At 43.7% G+C, this 24,651-nt stretch overlaps 1 protein-coding gene across 2 annotated transcripts in view; it reads right to left on the bottom strand.

The window, feature by feature from the left end:
* Positions 1 to 22,465, bottom strand: part of UBE2R2 (ubiquitin conjugating enzyme E2 R2) — a 68,731-nt gene extending 46,266 nt beyond the window's left edge. The window contains exon 1 of one of the 2 annotated variants that reach the window (XM_020796429.3): positions 22,170 to 22,465. In XM_020796429.3, coding sequence (XP_020652088.1) covers positions 22,170 to 22,346 — 177 coding nt within the window. In that variant the 5' untranslated portion in view covers positions 22,347 to 22,465. Of the gene's footprint in view, positions 1 to 9,127; positions 22,130 to 22,169 lie in introns of those variants that run through there. The other variant, XM_072993003.2, reaches the window with a different exon arrangement.
* Positions 22,466 to 24,651: the final 2,186 nt, after the last annotated feature.

Below are 24,651 nucleotides of genomic sequence, written 5' to 3'. Positions count from 1 at the left end.
CACATTTGTTCTGTACTTCTAGCTCATCAACGGTTCAGCTACTTGAGGACTACATAACTTTTTTTTTAAAATCAAATCTGGTAAGACTCCTCAAGACCACTCACAGGAACTTTGGTGTCATGCATGCAAAGGAGAGGAGAGGGAAGCACACTCGTCCTTCCAATATCCAATTGGATGACCTCCCATTCATTAAGTGCAAAGTGAACACTTCCCTTGGAAGGCCATCATCTGATCAAAAGATGGGAAGGCCCAAGAGGAAGAAGGGGGGGGCTTCCCCCCTACCCCCACAGGACAAGATTTCATCCCGTGGGAGACGAACTGAAACACTGCAGAAAACAGAAACAACTGTGATAATGTATTTCCTAATTCGAAATGCGCAAAATTCTTTAAGACAAGCTTTTATTCATTCAAACCACCAAAACTGCATAGTACAGAGATCTGCAGAACCAATCATTTAAAAACACTCAAAGCCAAGCTGTGATTTTTATACCTAGTGGGTGTTCATTAGGAGCACAGGGGAGAGTCTCCCTGCTTATGAATTGCGGCTTGCCTTCTGTCAATCCTTGGCTCAATTTTACACAAACAATCACAGCGTTATTGCAAAATTTCAGGTTTCATTTCTCTCTGCCTTCTCACCTGCTAAAAACAGGTATGTGTGCTTAGAGCGTATAGGGTGGCTTCCGTCTGCAATTATCTTCAATACAAGGTATATATTCACAATTTTGCTTGTAAAAAAACTAGGGATTTTATATCTTTAAATTTTATAAATATGACACACAGTAATATTTTAAATGCTAATTAAATCACCATTGTATGTTATGTTGCCAAAGCAATGAAATAAGCTTAGGTTTGAGATAAAAGTAATTATAGCATATATTTCAACTTGCCCCACAATGTTTTTTTTTTTTTAAGAAAAACAAGAACCTTGTTTTACTGTGCCTTCAAAAACATTAGAATATTTTTCTTTCTGTGACTCTGCAGAACAGCTCATGTAAGTACAGTGGTGCCTCGCATAGCGAGGTTAATCCGTTCCGGATTAACCTTCGCTATGCGAAAACATCGCTAAACGGAATTAAAAAAGCCATAGAAACGCATTGAACTTCGTTCAATGCGTTCCTATGGCTTGAAAACTCACCGTTAAGCGATGTTGTCCCATAGCGCCGCCATTTTCGCGCCCTCGGTAAGCGAGGGCAGGGCGCGAAAATGCGGCGCGGACCTTCCGGCGGCCATTTTGGAACCGCCGATCAGCTGTTCTCCCCCGCTTCGTTTTGCGAAGATCGCTAAGCGAATCGCTTAGCGATCATCGCAAAGCGAAAAATCGCCATAGGGGCCATCGCTGAGCGAATGCTCCAGCGATGGCCCGGACCCCCTCGCTATGCGAATTCATCGCATAGCGAGGCACTCGCTAAGCGAGGCACCACTGTATTAGTAAAGCTACAAAAGGCCTGGGTTCAAGCAAGCTAAAAGGCTGCATCTCCCTCTTTGAGTCTGGCCAGGAATTAAGGTCATCAGGGGAGGGCCTTCTCTGTGTCACTGCACCTAAACTCTGGAACTCCCTCCCCATGAGAAGCAAAGCAGGCTTTTCCTTAGTGACTGGCAGCCTGAGAGGGTTTGTTTTCTAAAATGGATTGTTGTACTCTGCTGTTTTTAAATGTGTCTTTAATATTGCTTTTATTAAGCATTTTAATTATAATATTCGATTATTTTTTTTATTTTATTTATATCCCGCCTATGTAGCCAACTCAGGACCACTCTAGGCGGCTAACATCAGGTAATAAAAGTATACATACATACAACAGTGTAAATAATAAAAACTTTACAAAAATAGAAACCAAGTTTAATTCTTTTTAATATCCGTTTACTCACTGTATTTTTTTTTAGCTTTTAAAGATGGTCTTTTAATTATTGTAAGCTGCTTTGGGTCTTGTTGAGGAGACAGGCGGGGTAAAAATATTTGAAATAAATAATGACAGTAAGTGGCCAGACCCCTAGCAGGAAAAGAACATCACAGTAGTAGCCGCCACCGTTCTGCTCCAGCATATTGTTAGGTTCAAGCACCTCTGAGTCTCACTGCAGCAGAATACTACACATTCAGGGTGGAACGTACCCAGCCACATTCGATTTACCCACAACACCAACTTCTCCCATATCATTTCCCAGACAGTTGTGTGGCAGTTCATGCATTCCTGATGCTGTAATAGTTGCGTGGCAGTTCATGCATTCCTGACATAATTTACCAAGAAGATTGGTTAACTACAATCTTAATTATGAAGAGCCAACCAAGAAGCTTCTGGTACAATATAAACTGGCTTCCAGCCCCACCTCTAACCCTTCCTAAAGTGATATTGCAATGGTGGGGCAAAATCTGATGTTTACTGGAGTACTGCTATCTGATTTTTATCCGACTGCTACTTTGCTGCCCTCTGTGTAATTCCACAAGCAGAGTGCTTGGACTGAGACTGTGGACAACCTTGCAAATTACTGCACATCTATTGACAAAGTAGAGGAGAAATGATATTGCGAGCCATATGCCACATGGTAAAGGTTTCCCTTGATATTTAGTCCAGTCGTGTCTGACTCTTAGAGCGCAGTGCTCATCCCTGTTTGCAAGCCATAGATCCAGCATTTGTCCGAAGACAGTTTCCATGGTCACGTGGCCAGCGTGACTAGACACAGAATGCCGTGACCTTCCCACCGAGGTGGTACCTATTTATCTACTTGCATTTTTACATGCTTTCCAATAGCTAGGTTGGCAGGAGCTGGGACAAGCGACGGGAGCTGACTCCGACGCATGGATTCAATCTTACGACAGCTGGTCTTCTGACCTTGCAGCACAGAGGCTTCTGCGGTTTAACCCGCAGCGCCATCACGTCCCTCTCATATGCCACATAGACCAAACCAAATACTCAGGCTGCTGCCAAAGAATCAGTCTGTTTGATTTTTGTTTCCCCAGGTCTGCAGAAAGGATTAGGCACCGCAGCAGTGTGCTCTGAGGTGTGACCTTAAAAGTGTGCTGCAACCTAACATAATCTGGTGATCAGGTCAGTGGTGGAGGGAAGACCGTCAGTAAAGCCACTTGTCTTATCAAAGCCTTCAAAAAAGCTTAGGGTGCAGATCTTCTCAGCCAGTGTTCGTGCTTAGTAATCCTGCTATGATCGTGACACTGCAGGATATGTTATATTCTGCTATTAACATCCACCTTAATCAGATTCGTTAGCCTCCTGAGTGTACAATGATTCGGTTTCCCCATTTGAAAAAAATTCTATATACTGTACAAAATTGGCAATGCTACAGGAAGACCAACAGGAGAGGGACTTGACCCAAGAAATACCACTTATAGACACAACCCCACCAAGAGTCACACTGTACTTGCTACAAACACTTGCGCTAGGCTTCAAATACTAGTTTGCTCCCACAAATAAAGCTTTACAGCACATAAAAAGACACAAAGGGAAAGTCTGCTAGACAGGGGTCTCCATTAGGGAAGGGTCTTTCACATTTAAACAAAAGAAGCAAAACATGAAAGAGATACACTCTTTTTTGTGTGTTTTGCGATCTTTCTTCCATTGACAAAGGAGAGCTGCTTTAACATGAATGATTCATGTTTACAAAAGGGTATATGAAAATTTGATGTTTCACCCAACAGCTACATAAAGCCTGCTCTCAGCAGCCAGTCAGAACATCCAGGAGTGGGAAGCCAGAATACTGAATCCGTAGGACAGCCTGAAAATCAACAAGCAGTGGCCTTTTTCCGCTTCAGTCATTCCTTGTGGGTGGGATTACTATGTGTTGAGCATCTGGCACTCTCCCTCTTGGCTTGCTTTTGCTACCTATCGACAGCTCCTATGTGGTGCTCTCCCTCTTCTGTCCTTAATTTTTTTTGGGGGGGGGGAGGATTTTCACACATTTCTTTTTTATTTGTCTTGCTGCTGCCGGGCAGCCTGAATCCATGGGATTCTTTTTCCTTCTCTCTGGATTATTTGGGAATTTCCCCTTTCCCCCCTTCCTTTCCTTTCTGGGATTATTGCCTGCATTTCCCTGAGCCTAGCCTGCCCTGCCAGCTGGATTCAAAGAAAATAAGATCAAGGGATACAAAGAGAAAAATATTCCTAAATTCTAGTACTTCTGGCAGATTGTGTGTGCTCTTTTTGTTGTATTCTGGGGACTTTTTTTTTTTTGCTTGCTTGCTTTTCTTCATTTTGAGAGAGGAGACTTGTGTGTGTTTTATTTTGCTATTCTCTCTTTTTGTGTAGGTGGTGCTTTGCCTACCTGGTTAATTTTTTAATGATATTTGATTAATTTACTCTGTATTTATTGGTGTTGCAAGATGCAAATTTTGTTGGTGTTTTGGGGACTGCTTTGTTTGCTTCTGTGGGGGTGTGGACGCCAAGGTGCTCCTATGCCAGTGTGTCACTAGGCTGGGCAGGTGATTGTCACGGTTGGTTAGTCATGGTATGGGACGGTTCTTTCTTGTTGTTCTAGGTATGTTCTTGTTGGTTGCTCTGTTAAGTGGGTGTCTGTGAGCCCTGCTTTTTTGTACTGTGCTGTTGTTGTTTCGAATGTGAATTTTTAAACTACCACCTGCATCACTGTTATAATGATTCTTTCTTGTTTGCTGCTGCCTGCTTTTGGAGTAGATTCTCTACTGCCTTGTCTCTACTATTCTGGAGTAGTTTTTAAGGTTCATTAGGCTTCAGAAGAAGACTGAGTCTTAAAAGGGCAGCAATAAAGAAATCGGAAAAGATCATCAGGAGTAAGGTTATGTCACTGGAGATCAAGACCATTCACACTCTTGAATTTCTGATCACCCATTGTGTATAGGAGTGAAAGCTGGACAGTAAAGAAAGCTGACAAAGAAAAAAATGATTTGGTTGAAATGTGGTGCTAGAGGAGAGCTTCGCGGACACACTGGACGGCCAGAAAGATGAACAAATGGGTCCTAGATCAAATCAAGCCGGAACTATCTCTGGAGGCCAAAATGTTGAAGCTGAAGCTGTCCTACGCTGGGCACAACACAAGAAGGAAAACACAATAATGCTGGAAAGATGGAAGGCAGCAGGAAAAGAGGAAGACCAAATACGACATTGACTGACTTAAGTTTACAAGAGTTAAGCAGGGCAGTTGAGGACAGAACGTTTTGGAAATCATTCATTCTTAGTGTCACCATGAATCAAAGGTTACTTGATGCATGACAACAAGGCCTGAGAAGTTGTGCCAGAAAACACGAATGTGGGCACATGAAATCACTGATCAGAAAGAGGTGTTTCCTTTCTTAAAAAACAAAAAGATCAATGCATGAAAAATATGAAAAAGGAACAAGCCACTGTGTCAAAGAATCTGAAAAGAATGAAATACGAACATTTTCACCATGCACATCTGTAATAACATCATAAGAGCAGCTAGAATACTCCCATTTGCCGGTAGCACTTCAGCAAAAGCTGGAAAATTTGGTAATGGATAACTGTGTTTACGTCTTCTCTTTCACGTGCAACACTTTAAGCAGCACAGTGATCTATGTCACCGAAAGGCCTCAAGGAAACCCCACTGCCTCCCAAAATGTGCCTACAGAGTCTAAGGCATTCCAATTGAATTGACTTTTAGGGAGATGCCTTCCTAGAAAAAAGAATTATATCAGTATGCACACGACCGGGCTGTCCTGCACGATACAACGAGGCGAATGAAATAGCAAGAAGCTGTAGGAAAGCTTCATGGCCAAACAGGCTTGAAACTGACCCACAACCTAACACTCAGAGCTTGGGATGCGGATCACATACTGAAAAGCACGCCCTGCCCCTTCTTGTTGCATTACAATTCCCATGGCTTGCAACTAGCATCCTGTCATTGAGGCCTCCAGTTGGATCCGGAGCAGTGCGATCTGCAGCCTCCGGGCTTCATCACTCCTCCTCACCAAGAGAGACCTGGAAAACGCCTTATATCTTATATTTCTTTGACACTGGCTATTTGTCTCTTGAGGTACACACGGACCAGACAGCTACTGCAGCATTTCTCTTCCTTGATTCTGTATATTTAAAAATAATGTAAAATACTGCAGACACAAGAGCATGCAGGAGGGGAAAGGCTGCCTCTACTGCCTGCTATTTAATATTGAGCCCAGCCTGTCTGTAGCATTTTACAGAGAATAAAATGCTAGCATTACATTAAGGTTAAAATGCTACAATTACCTTAAGGTACAACATCTACTCTATTCAGATAGAAAACCAAAGCTGGAATGAAATTTTAAAGTAGTCCTAGTTACTTCAGGCTGCCTGCAACACCGTTACTAGGGCTACCCTGGCATAAACGTCCAAACAAGACCAGACTCTAACTGTACGGGCAGCCAAAGCCTTCACCCACTGCAGTCACTCCATATAAAGGACGGTGATATACACAGGATGGATTTGATTTCAATTTTTTAAAAAATGACTTAAATTAAAGAATCAACCAAAAAAAATTTAAATCATTTTTTTAAAATCATGTTTATCCACCCTGAATGGACAAATGAAGACCAGTCTAAAGACTCCCACTTCCAACCATTTCCAATGTTTCACCACTTTACATTTTGCTAGGTAAGACCATTTCACTGATAGGATTACTATTCCAATTAAGGCAGGATAAGAAACGCACAGCCCTCTAGAGAGGCTAGTTGATACCCCTTATTTGAAGGGCCACAGGTTCAGATAAAAGAACTTGCTTCTCTGCCCTAAAAGCCATACAGTGATTCGGCTCATCGGATTAGGGCTCCAGAGCATCAATAAGCTTCAAGATTCCCCTTGCAGGAAACAAGCAGAATGTTTGTGGGTTTCACGGACTGTTGGTGGGTTTCATGGAGGCGTTGGGTTGGTCACTGCTGCTTTTAACGTACAAAAATCTTACACTACTTGGGATCAGGGTATTTATAATATTGTACTACACCAGTGCTGACTTACCATATTTTTCGCTCCATAAGATGCACCAAATTTTTAGAAGAAAACAGGAAAAAAATAATCTGTTTTCTTCTCCTAAAAATTGGTGAGTCTTATGGAGAGGTCTGTCTTATGGAACACACCCTAGGACCCTTTGGAGGTTCACCCAGCCCCCCCCCCCCCCGGAGGCCAGAAGGGGCGAAATCGCCACCTTCTGGGACTCTTCCCAAGCCTCAAAAGAGTCCCACAAGGTGGCAATTTTGCCCCCTCTGACCCCCGGGGGGGCAGGGTGAGTCTCTAAAGGGTCCTAGGGCGTGTTCGCCACCTCCATTATTGGAGCCACAATTAAGAGAGAACAAAAGAAAAGTATATCCTTGGTATCTACTACTCCTTAATATCTGTTGCATCAGATGTTATTTCATAATAAGCAGAAATACATTTATTTAGACAAACCTTTGGGGCTGCCTTCTAACGCCTGCTTCAGCAATAAATCGGCTTTCTTTGACAAGTGATCCTTTTTAATTGAAGTGTTTTGTGTTTTTATCAGACGTTTTAATATTTTAATTACAGTGTTGTTAATTTACATTTTGTTAGATGTCTTGAACATTTTTTATTGGAAGGAATCTGCAGTAAATCAAAATGATGCTGGACTAAATGCACTTTTAGTCAGACCTGCCAAACCTCTTATTTTCAGCAGGCCCAATAAGGCCTTATTCACTTGCCCAATTAGAAGGTCAGAATACAACACTGGGTTTTCCTATACGCTGGCAGCCTGTGCAAAAGGGTACTAAAACGGCATGTCTAAGTTATTGGATGGAGGACTGCATGCTCACCGTCACTGTGCCGAATTCCTCACATTCTACCATTGTTGTTTTTTGCCAGGACAAGATCTAAAGCCTTCATTTCAAAAAAATTAAAACAAGATTCCACAAGTACAGCATATCCAAAAGTGATACATGGCCCCAAATCTGAGATACTAGAGCAGGAATGAGTAAAATGTGGCCCTTTTATATAGTGATATAAAAGCCTTCCACAGCGTAGTGGGAGAGGATGTAGAGACACACCTGAAAAGGAAGATGAATTCATTTAAATTATACTGCACTCACTAGTCTGGTCACTTGAAAAAAGCCCAAGTTTCCAGAAGAAGAGTGTCCATGAAAAACTGCCAGGTTACACAAGACAGCTGGTTATTTAATACCTTTTAGTACACACAGCAGTGATGTTATGAGGAGGTTTTTAACCGTAAAAAGCAACAAGCCCCTTCCCGAAAAGCCCTCACTCCTCACCAACCCTACAAGAAGCTGGTGACAGGAGGGGCTAAAAGAGTTCCCAGCAGATACAGCTGAACTGTACAGAGAAGCCTTAAATAATTAACGTAACTCCACCACCACCTTGTCACTGGTAAGGAAGAAGGCAGCCGAAATAATGAAGAATGTTTCGTACCATCTCTTGTAAGGGGAAAAAAGTAGCTTGAAAATGAATTGGTTAGTCAACACTAACTGGTTTAAAAATACCATAAATGCAGCATTGTTCTGCTACAGTCCGCCTAAGGTGATACTCTGTGCTCTGGGTTCGAATGTAATTGGATATCCACAGACATCATCTTGAGTCCCTACCAGAGACCAGAAACATTGTCATTTTAAAAAATTGTAATAGCTTAAATCCTTGAGTAGTCAAAAAAAGTCACATTTCTAAACTCTTGTTCTAAAGCTTCGGGGTTATGAAAGAAGAGACCTTCTCCACCTGACACATGCGCTTAACTTTTTCCCAGCGAGCTTGTGAACCGGGCCCTCCCCATAGATGTTAAAAGTAGTCTTTCTTAAGCAGCCATTTCCTAGTTACGGGTTCTGTTTTATCCTGGTTCTTCTTGCTTTCTGTTTAAGCATCTTCAAGACTCTGCTGTTTTAAACCATCGTAGGTTCTCAACCTAAAAGATTTAATATTAGCTCATTTTCTGTTCATGTACTGCTATGAAAATAGGAAGTTTCTAAAGAAGCCTGAAAGAGGTCACCATTCACAACACAACTCAATATTGCACATCTGTGCTTTCCCTTCTTGTACAATACACGATCCTGGATCTGGAATTAATCTCCAAAGAGAACTTTGGGCCCTCTCAAATGCAGTATAATTACATTAAGTCAGGACTCATTTTTTTTTCCTGTGAGACATCAACAGTGCAACTTATCCCACAAGCTTGATCTTTGACAGTTTGGTGGACAACTTACTGGTTTAGGTCTTTGGATGCAGAGCCAGCAGCTGGGAGTCTGATTTCCCCACTGTGCCTCTCGGGAGAAGAGCCAGCCTGGATGGCCTTGGGCCAGCTGCACAGCCCTAGGACACTTTAAGAAGAGGGGAATGGTAAACCACTTCTCATATTCTCTACCTAGAAAACCTACCATAAGTCAGACTTGATAGTAAACAATTATTATATAACTCTTGACTGTAGCTGTAAACTGCATTGTGGAAACTTCTAGAAATAGCTGCTCTACTGAACCCAACTATGTCATTGCAACATTTCTCCATTATACAACATATAATGGGCATTACCCTGATAACAACGCTCAAGGCAGAGTCAAGCAGCCTATAATTAAATTTGATATGAACATCATCTGAAGGGCCAGATGAAGTGACTCAGTGGTTCTTAACCTTGGGTTACTCAGGTGTTTTTCAACTGCAACTCCCAGAAACCCCAGCCAGCACAACTGGTGGTGAAGGCTTCTGGGAGTTGCAGTCCAAAAACACCTGGGTAACCAAGGTTAAGAACCACTGTAGTAGCCCAATAAGCACCTTGACTTTGCACTATTGACAAGTTACAAATGATCCGTTGTTATTCATACCTATGATTATTCTTTTAATATTACAGTACTGCTACTGATGCTTTACGTTAAAGTTGTCAAGGCTTTAAGTTTCCAATATGTTAAACAAACTGAAGACTTGGAATGTAACATATAGGGACAAATAGTGATGATATAAAGAAGGCTTTAAACCACAAAAAACTTGCAGTAAAGAAATTGGTAGCATTTCTTGATGGCAGTTTGTCCCAGACAAAAGGTGTCTGGGACAAACTGCCATCAAGAAATGCTACCAATTTCTCACAAAGCTGAAACTTAACAACATTTTCAGGTCATCAAAAGCCCCCCCCCCAAAAAAAAACCTGTTTCATATAAAATTAACTTGCTCAAAGATACACTAATTACTTGCTCTCATGGATCACAATGCTGAATGCTATTGCAAAATGCAATTCAACTTAAGGTGTGTTTTTTAAAGTTCCTGACAATTATGCTGGCGATTAAGTTCAAGGACCAAATTTGTCATTTGGCAAATAAAGTTGTTATCAGGTAAATGGCTTGGCAAACAATGTAAAAAAGGCCAGAGTGATCAAGCTAGCTAGGTTGGGTTTTATGGCACAGCAATATTTAGACATGCTGTCCCAAGAGACACTACATTTCAAGTTACAATCCAACTTTCTATTCTAGTAGCACAGTTAAGCCTAAGAACTCATGGATCCAGGTTAAAAGCATGACATCCGACACACCCCAACAGATAATGAACATCAGTGGATATGGATCCCAATGAGCAATGCTCGATGAGTTGTGCTTCGTGGCACAGTGGTTAAACCACTGTACTGCAGCCAAAACTGTGCTCACGACCTGGGGTTCAATCCCAGGTAGCCGGCTCAAGGTTGACTCAGCCTTCCATCCTTCCGAGGTTGGTAAAATGAGTATCCAGCTTGCTGGGGGGGGGGGCAATATGTAGCCTGCATAATTAACTTGTAAACTGCCCAGAGAGTGCTTGAAGCACTCAGTTAGGCATCCTTCAGTCTCGAAAGACTATGGTGTCGTGCTCTGTATGGAGGACTTGGAACAGCGTCTAGTGTGGCTGAAGAGGCCAATTCGAGAGTGGCAATCTCTTCCACACTGAAGACAAATCCAATCTGTCCCCTGTCCAGCTCCCTGGTTTTGCTGCTTTTGTGACTTCCTCTTTGCCTCGGCCTGCTGGACAAGGGTCTCTTCAAATTGGGAGAGGCCGTGAAGCACTGCCTGCCTCCAAGCTGAACGGTCAGATGTCAGGTTTTCCCATCTGTTGAGGTCTATTCCTAAGGCCTTCAGATCCCGCTTGCAGATATCCTTGTATCGCAGCTGTGGTCTCCCTCTGGGGCGATTTCCCTTCACTAATTCTCCATACAGGAGATCCTTTGGAATCCGACCATCAGCCATTCTCACAACATGCCCAAGCCAACGTAGACGTCGCTGTTTCAGTAATGTATACATGCTGAATATTCCAGCTCGTTCTAGGACTACTCTGTTTGGAACTTTGTCCTGCCAGGTGATGCCAAAAATCCGTCGGAGGCAACACATATGGAAGGTGTTCAGCTTCCTCTCCTGACGTGCACAAAGGGTCCAGGACTCACTGCAGTACAGGAGTGTGCTCAGGACACAGGCTCTATAGACCTGGATCTTGGTATGTGTTGTCAGCTTCTTATTGAGCCATACTCTCTTTGTGAGTCTAGAGAACATGGTAGCTGCTTTCCCAATGCGTTTATCCAGCTCAACATCCAGGGAGAGGGTGTCAGAGATGGTTGAGCCAAGGTACACAAAGTCATGAACAACCTCCAATTCTTGTGTGGAGATGGTAATAGGAGGAGGTGAGTCCACGCCCTGGCCCATGACTTGTGTTTTCTTCAGGCTGATTGTTAGTCCAAAGTCCTGACAGGCCTTACTGAAACGATTCATGAGTTGTTGGAGGTCTTCAGCAGAGTGAGCAACAATGGCTGCATCATCTGCAAAGAGGAAGTCCCGCATGCATTTCAGTTGGACTTTGGTCTTTGCTCTCAATCTGGAGAGATTAAAGAGCTTTCCGTCTGATCTAGTCCGGAGATAGACACCCTCGGTTGCAGTTCCAAACGCATGCCTCAGCATGACAGCAAAAAAGATCCCAAAAAGGGTTGGTACGAAGACACAGCCCTGTTTCACTCCACTTCGGATGTCAAAGGGATCTGATGTTGAGCCGTCAAAAACTACAGTGCCTTTCATTCCCTCATGGAAGGATCTGATGATGTTAAGGAGATGAGGTGGGCATCCAATCTTGGGAAGTATTTTAAAAAGGCCATCCCTGCTAACCAAGTCAAATGCTTTTGTAAGGTCTATGAAGGCCACTAAGAGTGGCTGTTGTTGTTCCCTGCATTTCTCCTGCAACTGTCGGAGGGAGAATACCATGTCAGTGGTGGATCTATTAGCTCGAAATCCACACTGTGATTCTGGATAGACTCTGTCTGCAAGCATCTGGAGCCTCTTCAGCACCACACGGGCAAGCAGCTTCCCTACAACGCTAAGAAGAGAGATGCCACGGTAGTTATTGCAGTCGCCCCTGTCTCCTTTGTTCTTGTACAATGTGACGATGTTTGCATCCTTCATGTCCTGTGGTACTCCACCTTCCCTCCAGCAGAGGCAAAAGATTTCATACAGTTCGGTGGTGATGATCTCCTTACAGCATTTCAGCACTTCAACAGGGATGTTGTCCCTTCCAGGTGCCTTGCCGGAGGCGACGGAATCCAAGGCCGCAGTTATTTCTGCTAGGGTTGGTTCGCTGTCCAGCTCTTCCAAGACAGGCAGACACTCAATGTTATTTAATGCTTCTTTGCTTACTACATTCTCTCTGGACTACAGCTCAGAGTAGTGCTGTACCCAGCGTTCCATCTGCTGTGCTCGGTCCTGGATGATCACACCTGTAGCAGACTTCAAGGGAGCAGATTTCTTCTGTAGTGGACCTAAGGCCTGCTTGATACCATCATACATTCCTTTGATGTTACCTGTGTCCGCTGCTATCTGTATCTGAGAGCAGAGCTGAAGCCAATAATCATTGGAGCATCTCCTGGCAGCCTGTTGGACTTGGCTACGAGCAGCTCGAAGAGCTTGCAGGTTGTACTCGCTAGGACAGGTTTTGTATGCTGTTAGAGCTCTTCTCTTATCCTCGATGGCTGGCATTAACTCCTCCGAATGGGCTTCGAACCAGTCAGCCATCTTTCTGGTCTTCTTGCCAAAGGTGGACAAGGCGGTGTTATACACAGCGGTCTTGAAGTGTTCCCATCGTTCAGGTGCATTTACATTAGCTGGACCTGGAAGGGTTTCCTCAAGTGCTTGGGCAAATTCCTTCACTTTTCTTTGATCGCGAGTCTTGCTGATGTTAATACGTGGTCTTCCTTCCTTTTTCGTGTGATACAATTTCTTTGTTCGCACTATGGGGCGGTATATAAGCAGCACGCTTTGCTTTTGCTCCCAAGGGAACAGAGAATGCCAAATTTGATCTGTCATGTAGTGCAAAATCAGAATCCAGAATTCTTACCATACACAATACATAAAATTAAATGTGATTTTAATACAATCTATTTTCCAAGAGATGAAAAACAGGTGGCAGATAGGCATTGTTTTGTATGTAAGCTGCCTTTCTGAAATTACACTAACAGCAGCCCTGCTGTTCAGCAAAGCATTTCAAGGAGTTAAGAGGGAAAACACAAAACCCCAAGTCCTTTGTCTAACACACAGCTCTGAGTATATTAGCCTCTTGTCCCAGCATTGCTTCAAGATTGAAGCTTTGTTTGACTGGGAATCAGACACTCTGACGCAAACTAAAGTACGTTTTCAGCCACCACAAAGAATATATTCAAGCCACACAGCAGCTTCTGAGAGACCAGAGCACTGCATCCAGATGATACCTCATGGGATATAAGTCAAATTCAAGAGTGGCAACCCTGGGCGGAGGCCCAGTGTAGGCAGAAAATGAATGTGGAGATCAGAGTGCACATTCACCTATGAGCCTTCACATACTCCAAATCACGAACCCCAACCTCCAGAATGATATCCTTAGTGACTGACAGGCCATCGCAGCAGTGCCAGCTCTTGGCTTGGGCACAAGTCAGAATCGAGTGTATAGGCCCACGGCTGGAAAAAGCCAATTGTTGGCACAGTAGATGGGCAACACATTTCTCAGAAGGCATGGCTGCATTCGTGACCCCAGCAGAAGCCCAATACATATCTGACAGTACCACGGTGCTACCTGGAATGTTGCATACCTGTGAATGAAAGGAATAACGTACTGTGCAAAGTCAGTAAGAAAAAAAGCAGAATCTGCTTTCTGTGCAGTTCATTCTAGAGACAACTCTCAAATGCCACACAGTACAGAGTTAGGGAGAACATATGAAGAAAGGAGTAGACCATCTCTCTAGATGGGCGGGGTATAAATCTAATAAAATAAATAATAAATAAATTTCAAAGGGGCCTCAAACTACCATGTTTCTAATGACCCCAAACACGAACGTTCCTATTTCCCACAGCAGTGGCATACTGAGCCAACGTTTCCATCAGTCTATTCACTACATCTCCAAATTCAACTACTGCCAATTAGAATTCCACAACATACACACAGTCTTCAACATTTTTTTGCTCCTTTTTATACTTAATTAGATTGCTGTGCTTTTGGTATTTTAATACCCATTCCCCAATGGAAGATGTCCTTCCAGACCTTTGTGCTGTCTGTCTTCGTTTTACCACCCTAAATAATTTGATAGCACTGGTCAGTCAGGCCATTTCACTGATCCCTCTTCACTCTAGGATCATTCATGATCAGGAACAGGATAAATGCCAACCATTGGGAGAATACGGCTCTCCACTGGAACAGTGTTTCCTTCCCACTCTCTGCTTCCTGTTCAAGGAGTTACTGACTCCATAGACCTTTCTCCTCATTTCAAGATTGCAGTCGAGCCTACTCAAAAATCTTTGGCGACAGATCTTGTCTGAAAAGTCAGATGAACTCTATTACTGTACTTCATAGCTTATACCTTCAAAGTCTAAAAGGCTAGCAAAACATTTACCTTTGTAGAAGCTACACTAATTTTCCTTCAGCAAAACTCTTCTTTCAATATCCTTGAGAACTGTATTCTTCAATAACTGTATCCACCAAATTAACTTGCCTAGACAGAAGTTAACTATCCTATAGCTTCCTAGTTACTTTCTTAAAAATTGGCATCACACTGGCCACTTCCCAATTCTCTGGTAAAGAGACTGATCTTGACTGCATATGATGTATCTTATTTCCAAAAGACTAGCCACATTTGTCTGAAGAGACTGATAACATTACATCGGGGAAATGAGAAAAACAGAGGGGGAAAAAGGACAAAATATTAGGACACTTTAAAAAATATCAAAGTTATGCTACTGCGAGCTTTTCTGGATTAAAATCCATTTCTTTGGCTGTATTTTATTCTTTTCTCCTCTCTTCCCCCCCCCCCCTTTAATTTTGTCAACATTGCATAGGTTTCACCCTTGAGTTCCTGAAGAAAAGTGGTAACCTCTTAACACAAAAGACACACACATAAACAGTACAATGACATTACTTGGTCAATGAAGGTAAAAGTCCATCTCTTGTTAAGTGAGATAGTATAGAATAGTATCTCTATTCCCCTTCCTTAATTGCACTTTTCTTTGCCATTGGGAATTTAGGAATACTTTTGTTTCAACTACTGTATAGTGGCCCTCCTTGGAAATTAATGGTGCCATACAGGAAACATATCCAAATTTCCAAGCGAATTTTATAACGTATGATTGCATTTCCATCCCATATAATATTTCTATCGCATATAATAGCAATTACTACAAGTCCACACCTTGTTTGAGATGTTTTAATTAAGTTGTTCAAAACTTAGAAAACAACCTTCTTCAACAACACCACACCACAAGAAGACTGACACTCTTTCAACCTATTCTGTGTAGAGTTACATAATCCTTAACCACTTCCTCTCTCTTTACAACACCTAACTGGAACTACCTTATAAACATTAATTTATAAAATAAGAAGAAACCAGTAATAATATTCTTTCCTAATTTGAAAGCATAGCCAGTTGTACTTCCTCAATTAGAAGAAGCTGCCTCTCCCCAGAAAATGATTATGACATTAAGAAGGGCTGGGTCTAATCCTCTCTCCAAGTATGCATTCCAGCAAGCAACTCCTTCTCATCTGCAGTTCGGTGTCATTAATGAAAGGAAAGCCTTCCTATTTGGCTCCCACAACTGCACCAAGTAGCTCTCGAGATATCAAGCTCCAGAGGAAAAAGCAAGCTGCTAGCTCTGTTCAACCTCTACTTTCTTGGAAGACTTGGAAGAAAAATAACTCTCTAGACAAAGGCCAACCAGTTCATTAGGCAGGCCGGATTTTACACAGAAGAAGGGCAAGAGGTTTCTATCCCAGCGTCATGATTCTTTACGTCCGCCAGAACAGGAATGGGGAAGTGCCTCCAACCCATGCCAGGCTGCCGACTAGAGCAAAGCCCACCTGGCAGACCGCCCGCAGCCCAGTCTCCTGTGGCAACATGGAATGGCTTCTAGGAGCTCTTTCTCCTCCCTACTGATTTCCTAACAGAATCCTTAAGGCTGTATAACAAGCCTCCAATGTGCCAGAACCTCTGTTTTGCTCTGCACTCTTCCAAACAGGGGCTTGCTGTGGCCTGCCGCATTTACCCAACCGCGACACAAAACAGATTCAAACGGACTTGACAGAAGCAGGACCCAGAGATCCTAAGAAAATTGCATGTTTTCCAGGCACAATGTTCCAGATTTATTCAGCACTGTTTCTAATTCAAAGACAGAAGAAGGTAGCAGCGTTGGGAGGGATCTTTGTCTGTCATTGCCCCCCCAGGGTACACAGGACTAACAGAGTGAGAAAAATCTGAAAATAATTTCCTGCTGTCGATTGGGTTCTAACTTAGGGTCACCCTTCTAGGGGTCTTCTAGGCAGAAAATACTCAAAAGTGGTTTATCATCCCTTTTTTCCAGACGCACTCTGCAATGGTTTGGATTGGCCAAGGCTACACTGTCTGACTCTTCTCCCAGAAGCCACAGTGGGGGAATCAAACTCCCAACCTCTGGCTCGGCAGCCAGATATCTAATTCACTGAGCTATTTAGCCATATTGAAAAAGATATATGGCTGCTTTCTATGCAAGACCAGAGATGTGCAGGATGAAATGTTAACAGCCTTGGGAAGACGAAGACCAAGGCACACACAGTTCTGTCCCTATGTAACTCTAATATAGAAAAGAGATGATGTTACAGATTTCCAGATGGATAAGAGAAAGCTCTGGGGGCAGCAAAGGAGAAGACAAAGTCAGTAAAATTTCTACTGAGTTAGGATAATGGAGCCATCCTTCACTATATGAAGTCCTCTTCTGTGATACTGTAAGCTTTGGGAAAAACAAAGAGTGCTTGAAGTACTTATACTTGGAGAGCAACAGAGCCACATAGGTTGGAGAATTCCCACCCGAATTATTTTGTTCTACATAAAGACTGGAAGCAGGCAGGCAGGCTTTGAAGACAAACAGTATACTCAACACTATACTCAACTAACCAATGGTAAGGCAGTAAACCAGGGGCAAGATAACAAAACCAAATAGAGAAGATGCCATAAATGTCAAGGCACTAAACAAACCATAAATCCTCAAACCAACTGGCAGAACCTTTATTTAGCAGCAACTCAAGGCTTGGAGAACATGAAAGTCTGATTCACTACAGTAGGCTCAGGCCTAACCTCTGTTAAGATCTCTAGGCAACCTGCTTTCTAGAACTCACTCACTTCACCTTGCATTACAAATTATGTTCCATAATCCACCCATTACCAAGGAATTTCCCAGTCTGTTTCAGAGCAGATACACATCTATTTCTTCATAACTCAAAGTAATTCTTTAAAAATTTCAAAATTGTTTATCAAGGACACTCAACCCCTGCAACAACTTCTAAACCCATTTTAAATCCGATATTTGTTCACTCTTTTAATACCCAGAAGTGCCTGTTATAACCCTTAATTTCTACTTCCCTCAAAGGCTGGAACTATTTTTACAAGAGTCTTTTTGGAGCCCGAAGCCTCGTCCAAAACCCTTCTCTGCAAAAGCCAACTTTGTTGGGAAGCTGGTTGGAAAGATTCCTAAATTTAGAATCCTTATGACCACAGAGAGTAAGTCATGTTAAGTTACTAGCATGGTTTCTACCAAAAAAAGAACTTGCCTCACCAACCACAGAGTTCCTGCAGTCAACTACTGGTGGAACCACGGCTTAAGCCTTAGCAGAACAAACTCAGCTACCCCTGAACCCCCATTCTTCCCGCTGGTGCACATGTGGAGAATGAGTTTCCATCTCTGCTTTAGGTTAATTGTAGTTTACTGTGTAGCTCTACCCTAAACTGCCATTAATGTTAACTAAGCTCCCCCCTCCCCTTTCCAACTGTAACTAAGATTATCCAGTCTCTCAGGCATGGGTGAAATGGCAACCTGCATCTCATCTAAAAGGGAAGCCAATACTTAAAAAAGCTTCCATGGTGGGGTGGTGGTGGATTTCATGTCACAATACACCATGGTTTAGAGACTTATATCACAGTGAAGTTACTACGAATTGCGACTGCCAAACACCTTTTCATAAATTCTATACCCAAAGGCTCTTTTGCTGCTTCCAGGGAATAAAGAGATATGGGACCTCTTCAACACTGGAAGTAAAAGACAGGAATTCCGAAAACAGATACAGTAACTAAACTCTAAAACCAGGCCTCTTATCGGAAAGAGACATGAAACCATGCCTACAGATTTCTCCTGCTGGTAAACTAACCTAACACCTTTTGACTCCCTTGATATATACATGAAAAGAAAGGCATGGGAAAAAATGAATTTTCCTAGAAGCCTAGGCCATGTAAAAAAAAAAACCGGGAAAAAATGAATTTTCCTAGAAGCCTAGGCCATGTAAAAAAAAAAAAACCTAAAGCAACAGATTCAGCAAACATGAAGCCTATGGGATCCAGAATCTATACATTAATAACTGTGATTATCATCATTGGGATATATAAGCTTTTAAGTTAAGTAGATGAAATCATCTTCCATAGATGTAACAAATGCTACTAGCATTGAAAGGTACATAAGATCTTGCTCTAGAGGAGGAAAAACCTGATTATCTGAATATTACACATTGCAGAAAAATAAAGTATTTACAATTCTTTCACAGAAACTAAACAGACTTCTGTTGAGGAATATTTACTAGGTCAACCTTCATTTGACACAACAAAGCACCTCTATTCTTAACAACACATGACAACCACTTCCACCTCATTGTTCCAGGTTTCTTGAAGCTGTCAGGTACTATATTTCAGTTAACCTGCCTTACATTCAGAAGAGAAATATACAGTATGTAATTACCATTAATGGGACATGGCTTGGAAACACACTAAATGTGATATTTGGTGAAAGACAACAAATTGTATATACCTCTCTGTGTGTGTGTAAACTGTACTTTAAGAGACATATCTGCCAATTAGATAGCCACAAATGAGTTAAAACGTTCTACAGCCTCCCCTGATCAGTCTATTCATAGCCAATGTTACACAACCATATTATACAAATATGCCACTGATACTGTAGAAAAGCGTGGCTATAAAGCAGGGGTGGAGAATCTTTGGCCTTCCAAATGCTTCGGCCTATAAACACACATGCCATTGATGATGCAACTTGAAGAGTTGAAGATATGGGAGGGCAAAAGGTCCCCCCTCACCCTTGCTCTAAAACTGTTTAGAGTGATAGCACGGATCATTTTTAAATGCAAAGATCAGTGGAAAGCAAATTATACCTTGCCTTATATGCGGAAACAATGTTTACATCGAGTCCTACATTCCAAGGTAACAAAAGCCTCTCTGTTTTTTGTCATCCTCTCCAATACGCTTCAGATTCAATCCTAAATTAATTTACTGTACTAGGATTAAATTCCAGAGATCTCAGCAAGACTTGATTCTGAGCAAACATACATATATTCACAATTCATGCAAATAGGCCTTCAGTCACATTGCCCAGTATTGGTTTTAGCAATTAAGTTAGCAAACCTTTCCTAGTCAGTTGACCAGGAACCTACTGGAGCTATTAATACTTTTGTGGATAATGGACTGCAACAAGCAATGATCACTTATCTGTTCACACCCAATGCATTAAGACTGGTGGAACACCAGTATCATGCTGTTATTGATTTGTATATTTGAGGCCACACACAGGTAAGAATGTCAATATTTAGGGTTTGCTGCCCAAAGCTATCTAAGCCAAACAGAAATCTATATGAGCTTGAGAGAAGAGAAGCCGAAACATACAAATGTCCTCAAAAATCAGCATTTGTGTCTAGAGCTTGCAAAACATATTTTGGCAGCTTATTCATATTTGCTTAGTAGTCTAATTATAGATGTTGCATCCAGTAGCTTCTCTACCCATAGGATGTTGATTTGATCCCCCAAACTCACTCGTGAAATGAGAGTTTGGCCTTTGGAACCAGTTGCCAACACAAAGTACAAACCAAAAACCAACGGCATTTTACAAGAAGTGTGATCATTTAGCAATGACTTCTACTATTTTTCTGATCACAGACCTTCATATTTTGAAATACGGGCTGTAAAAGCCAAGCGAGAAATGATGGCCACCAAAAAAAAAAAAAAAAAAAAAAAACTCCACTTCTTGAAGCTCTAATGAAAACTGTATGAAATGCAGCCATTACAATTAATGACTGTATTCATGAGAACAACTTTGAATCTTTATTTTCAAACAAAGGTTTGCTTGCAAACCTGTGTATTAGTTCTCCCGTGCATAAGGAAAGCTACTTCTCACTTATCCACTCAGCCCAACCAGCACCCTAGTTTCTAAAACCTGTAGGTGAGTTTCCAGTGAAGATTCCTTTCTAGCCAATTTCACAGTGAAAAATCACCTTAAGAAGGCAAGAACTGACTAAATCCTTTTTGTCCCTTCAGAGAGCTCAACTCCACCTTTTATAAAAAGCAGACAAGGGAACAAAGAAAGCTAGCAAAGGGCAAAAGGTCTAGGCATCAGAGCTTTGTTTAAGATGTTGGGACCACAGAAGGGGCCAAAGGCTGAGCTTTCATAAGCAAGAGATGGCACAGAAATGGGTTGTCATGCTCACAAACTGAAGGTTTTTTTTTTTAACATGAAAAGCCTCTAAAGGAAGAGAAACCCATAAAGGAGCAGGTCTCATCCTGGCAGAAAAGCTTGAGTGGGGGTGGGGAAGGGATAAAGGAAATACAGCTTTTAACCTACGGGAGCCAGGGCACAAAACTATGGAGAAAATAAGGTACCATCAAGCAAATGCATGGATGACAGAAGACTTACTGATAAAGCAATGTAAAGCACTAAACTGGTAAAGAAATCTATCTGTTGCTCACCTCCCTGTGAGGGGTTTAAGATACTTGTGGGAAAAGGTGTAGCGTCTTAGATGTTACACGTCTGCAGCAGTTCCACGAAAGCAAACACAAACTACCAAAGCAGGATCAGGACATGCAGAGAACAATAACCTGAATTTGTTGAAGAGATTCCCTTCATGGACAACAATGTTGATGACGGGGGAAAAAGAAGAAATGGGCAAGAATAGAGGCAGCCCAGAAAGGGGCCATTTTGAGAGCAAGAAAAGGGAAAGAGAGGCAGCCCCTGAGAAAGAGGGAAAGGGCAGAGGAAACCCATCCAGAGGGCAGAACCAGGTCAGACGGGGGGGGGGGGGGGAGAGAAAGAGAAGAACGGGAGGAGGGCCAAAATGTTGATATTCGAGGCAGCTTGTTTCCTAAGAGGTCAGGAATGTTCTCTGAAGGCCTACCTCGAAGAGCTGTTGTAAAAGTTCCTACCATTGGGAGGGGGGGAAGGAAGGGGCCCCTTCTGGAAGGCATGAGGGAGGGAAGCTCAGCTCTCCGGGGGGGGGGGCAGCAAGGCTTCCCCCTCTGTGTGTGTTTGTCTATCTCTCTGTGTCTTTGTCATGTGTATCTCCGTGTGTGTGTGTGTCTGTCTCTCTCTGTGATATGTGTGTCTATCTCTCTTTGTGTGTGTCTGTCTGTCTCTCTGTGATATGCTGTGCATCTGTGTGGGTGTTTATATCTGTCTGTGTGTGTGTGTGTGTGTGTGATGTGTGCATCTATCTCTCTGTGTGTCTCTGTCATGTGTCTCTCTGTGTGTCCGTCTCTGATATGTGTGTATCTCTGTGTGTCTGTCTGTGTGTGTGTGTCTCTCTGTGTGTTTGTCTCTCTCTCTCTGTGTGATATGCGTGTGTGTATCTGTGTGGGTGTTTATATCTCTGTGTGTGTCTGTCTGTCTCTCTTTGTGATACGTGTGTCTATCTCTCTTTGTGTGTCTCTGTCTGTCTGTCTCTCTCTGTGATGTGTGTGTGTCCGTGTCCCCTTTGTCGGGGGCTAGGGGTGGGGGGTGGTCTCACCTTGAAGTAGCCGCCCTCGTAGAGGGTGTTGGGCGGCCCGAAGATGGCCACCTCCCAGTTGTAGAGGTCCGACTCGTCCACCAGGGTGATGCGGAAGCCTTCCACCGGCTCCTCCTGCAGCCCCTTCAGCTCCAGCATCAGCGCCTTCTGCGAGCTGCTCACCTGCTGCTGGGCCATCGCGGCGGCGGAGACGGCGGCGGAGGCGGCCCGGGAGGAAGGCGAGGCCCGGCGGTAGCGGCGGCGGCGGTCGGGGAAAGAGGAGGCGAGCGGCCGGCGGGGCGGTAGCGGCGGAGGAGGCGGGCGGCGGCGGCGGCGGGGTCCGGGGCGAGCCGCGAAGGGTCCGTCAGGCCAGGCCAGGGCGGGCGCCCCCCAGCAGCCCCGCGCCCCCGACGAGGCCGCCCCCCTTCCGGCCGCCGCCGCCGCCGCCGTCGCCGCCCCCGCCCGCCAGCCTCGGGGCTCCGCCTGCCGGCCCCGAGCCGGGCCTTCCTCAGGGGAGACGCGGCTGGTGGTGGTGGTGGGGCCCCCGGTCAGGAAGGGGGAAAAAAAGCTGCTCCTCCTCCTCAGTCGCCGCCGGCGAGCGAGCTCCGGCCAGGCCCAGGCCCGGAGGCCTCTGGCAGCGTGAGGCGTCCCCTCAGCGGCCTCCGCCCGGCGCGCTCCTCCTCCTGCTCCTCCGACACGGAAGGAAGGAAGGGGTTTCGCTGAGGCGGCCTCCTTTCAGCTCCTCTCCCGGAACCCTCCCCGGGGGGGCGCCACCCGCAGCAGGGCTCCCGCGCTCCCGGAGCCGCTTCCTTTTGTGACGGCCCCCTCAGCCCCACGGAGCTCAACGCGCAGGTCCCTGCCGCAGGCCCCGCCCCGCGACAAGCCACGCCCCTCCCCCGCCTCCTCCGCGCACGGCCGGGGCGACGCTCCTGCTCGCCTCCGCCCATAGATACATATAAGGCCTTGGGCAACCTCTCCGGGACCCGCCTCCTCAGCCCATTGGTCGGGTCGCCGTCACTCTCCGCCTCGCCTCCCTCATTGGGTTTCCCGTCGCCATATGACACGCACATGTCCTCTCAGAAGTCTCCTCCCATTGGCCACGCTCGACCTCGGAGGCCCCACCTGCCTCTATTTCTATTACCATTGGGTACAAAACCACGCCTCCCTCCCCGCCTCCCCGATCTTCCCATTGGCTGCCTTTCACAAAGAGGTGCCACCTTCCCCGAGAGCTCCCTTTGCCTTTTAACCAGGTATTAAGCTCCCATTCCTAAAAGGCCACGCCCTATAGGGCGGCACTATCTTCCTATTGGCTACTCTCTTTAAGCCTCTCCCTCCGGCCTATTCTGATTTGCTGATGCACGACTCCATCCCCAAATCAACAACCAATCTTCTTCTTCGGGGCAGGCCTTTCTTAAAGAGACAAACGTGTTATTTTTACTGTGTTGTTGACAATAAAATTGCAGCAAATGGACTCAGTTTGAGGAACAAAAAATTGTTATTGTGGATTAGAAGACAGCCATTACATTATTATTAAAAAAATACCAGGCACAGTCAAATTTATAAATATATTGACTGGTATTATATAACAGATACAAGTTTTAACCAAAAACCTAAGTATCTGTTAAATACTGTATCAGGGCAGTATGTATGTTGTTCCTAATATTGCCCTTTTTTTTTGGTAGCTCTGATGGTGTGAAATTTCTTGATATTATTCCCAAAGCCCAATGACAATGGGAACCACCAAAGTGTGGTCCTTTGTTAGTTTTTCCAATTCTTTACTTTGAACTCTGCCATCCCCTGGAATTGCAAGGTCAATGATCCGGTCATTTCTTCATTCTGTTACTACTATGTCTGGTGTGTTAAGTCCAAGGTGTCTGTTTGGATCCAGAAATCCCACAAGATCTTGATGTCATACTATAATTTTCTGACCGCTTCTGACCTGATATTCCCGTGGGTTTTTGGAGAACAGCACGTTATAATTTTTGCATAATGACCACTCATTTCTAACTTTATTTGTTTGTGCCATCTTTGGACATTTGCCGATGAGCTGTGGCACAGTTTCATCTTTTTCTTGGCAGAGTCAACGTTTGCTGCTTGCACTAATTCCTTGGATCTTAGCTTTCCTCACGATGGATTGGAGTACTTGTTCTTCTGCAACAAAAATCAAGCCTTCAATTTCTTACTTAAGGGTCCCCAGTTTTAGCCATGCCCATGTTGAATAATTATTATGTTTTCCATCAATATTTCTCAGGTGTTGTCCATGTAGTGGTTCATTTTTCCAGATGTTTGATTTATTTTCAAGTTGTTGTTTCTTATATTGAGCCTTTGTTTCTGTGGTTTTCAAAATATTCTCAATTTTCACTGCCTTAAGTAATTTTTCTCTGCCTGTACTGATTAGGCTTCTTTTTTCCTCCTCTACTACCTGCTGTATTTGAAGTAATCCACAATCTTTTGATATATTCTCTTTCTGACAGTTCTTTAACTTTTGTGTGCACTATGTTAT

The sequence above is a fragment of the Pogona vitticeps genome, chromosome 2 (genome assembly GCF_051106095.1).
Source record: "Pogona vitticeps strain Pit_001003342236 chromosome 2, PviZW2.1, whole genome shotgun sequence".
Classification (NCBI taxonomy): Eukaryota; Metazoa; Chordata; class Lepidosauria; order Squamata; family Agamidae; genus Pogona; species Pogona vitticeps.
This window is presented reverse-complemented; position numbering and strand designations above follow the sequence as displayed.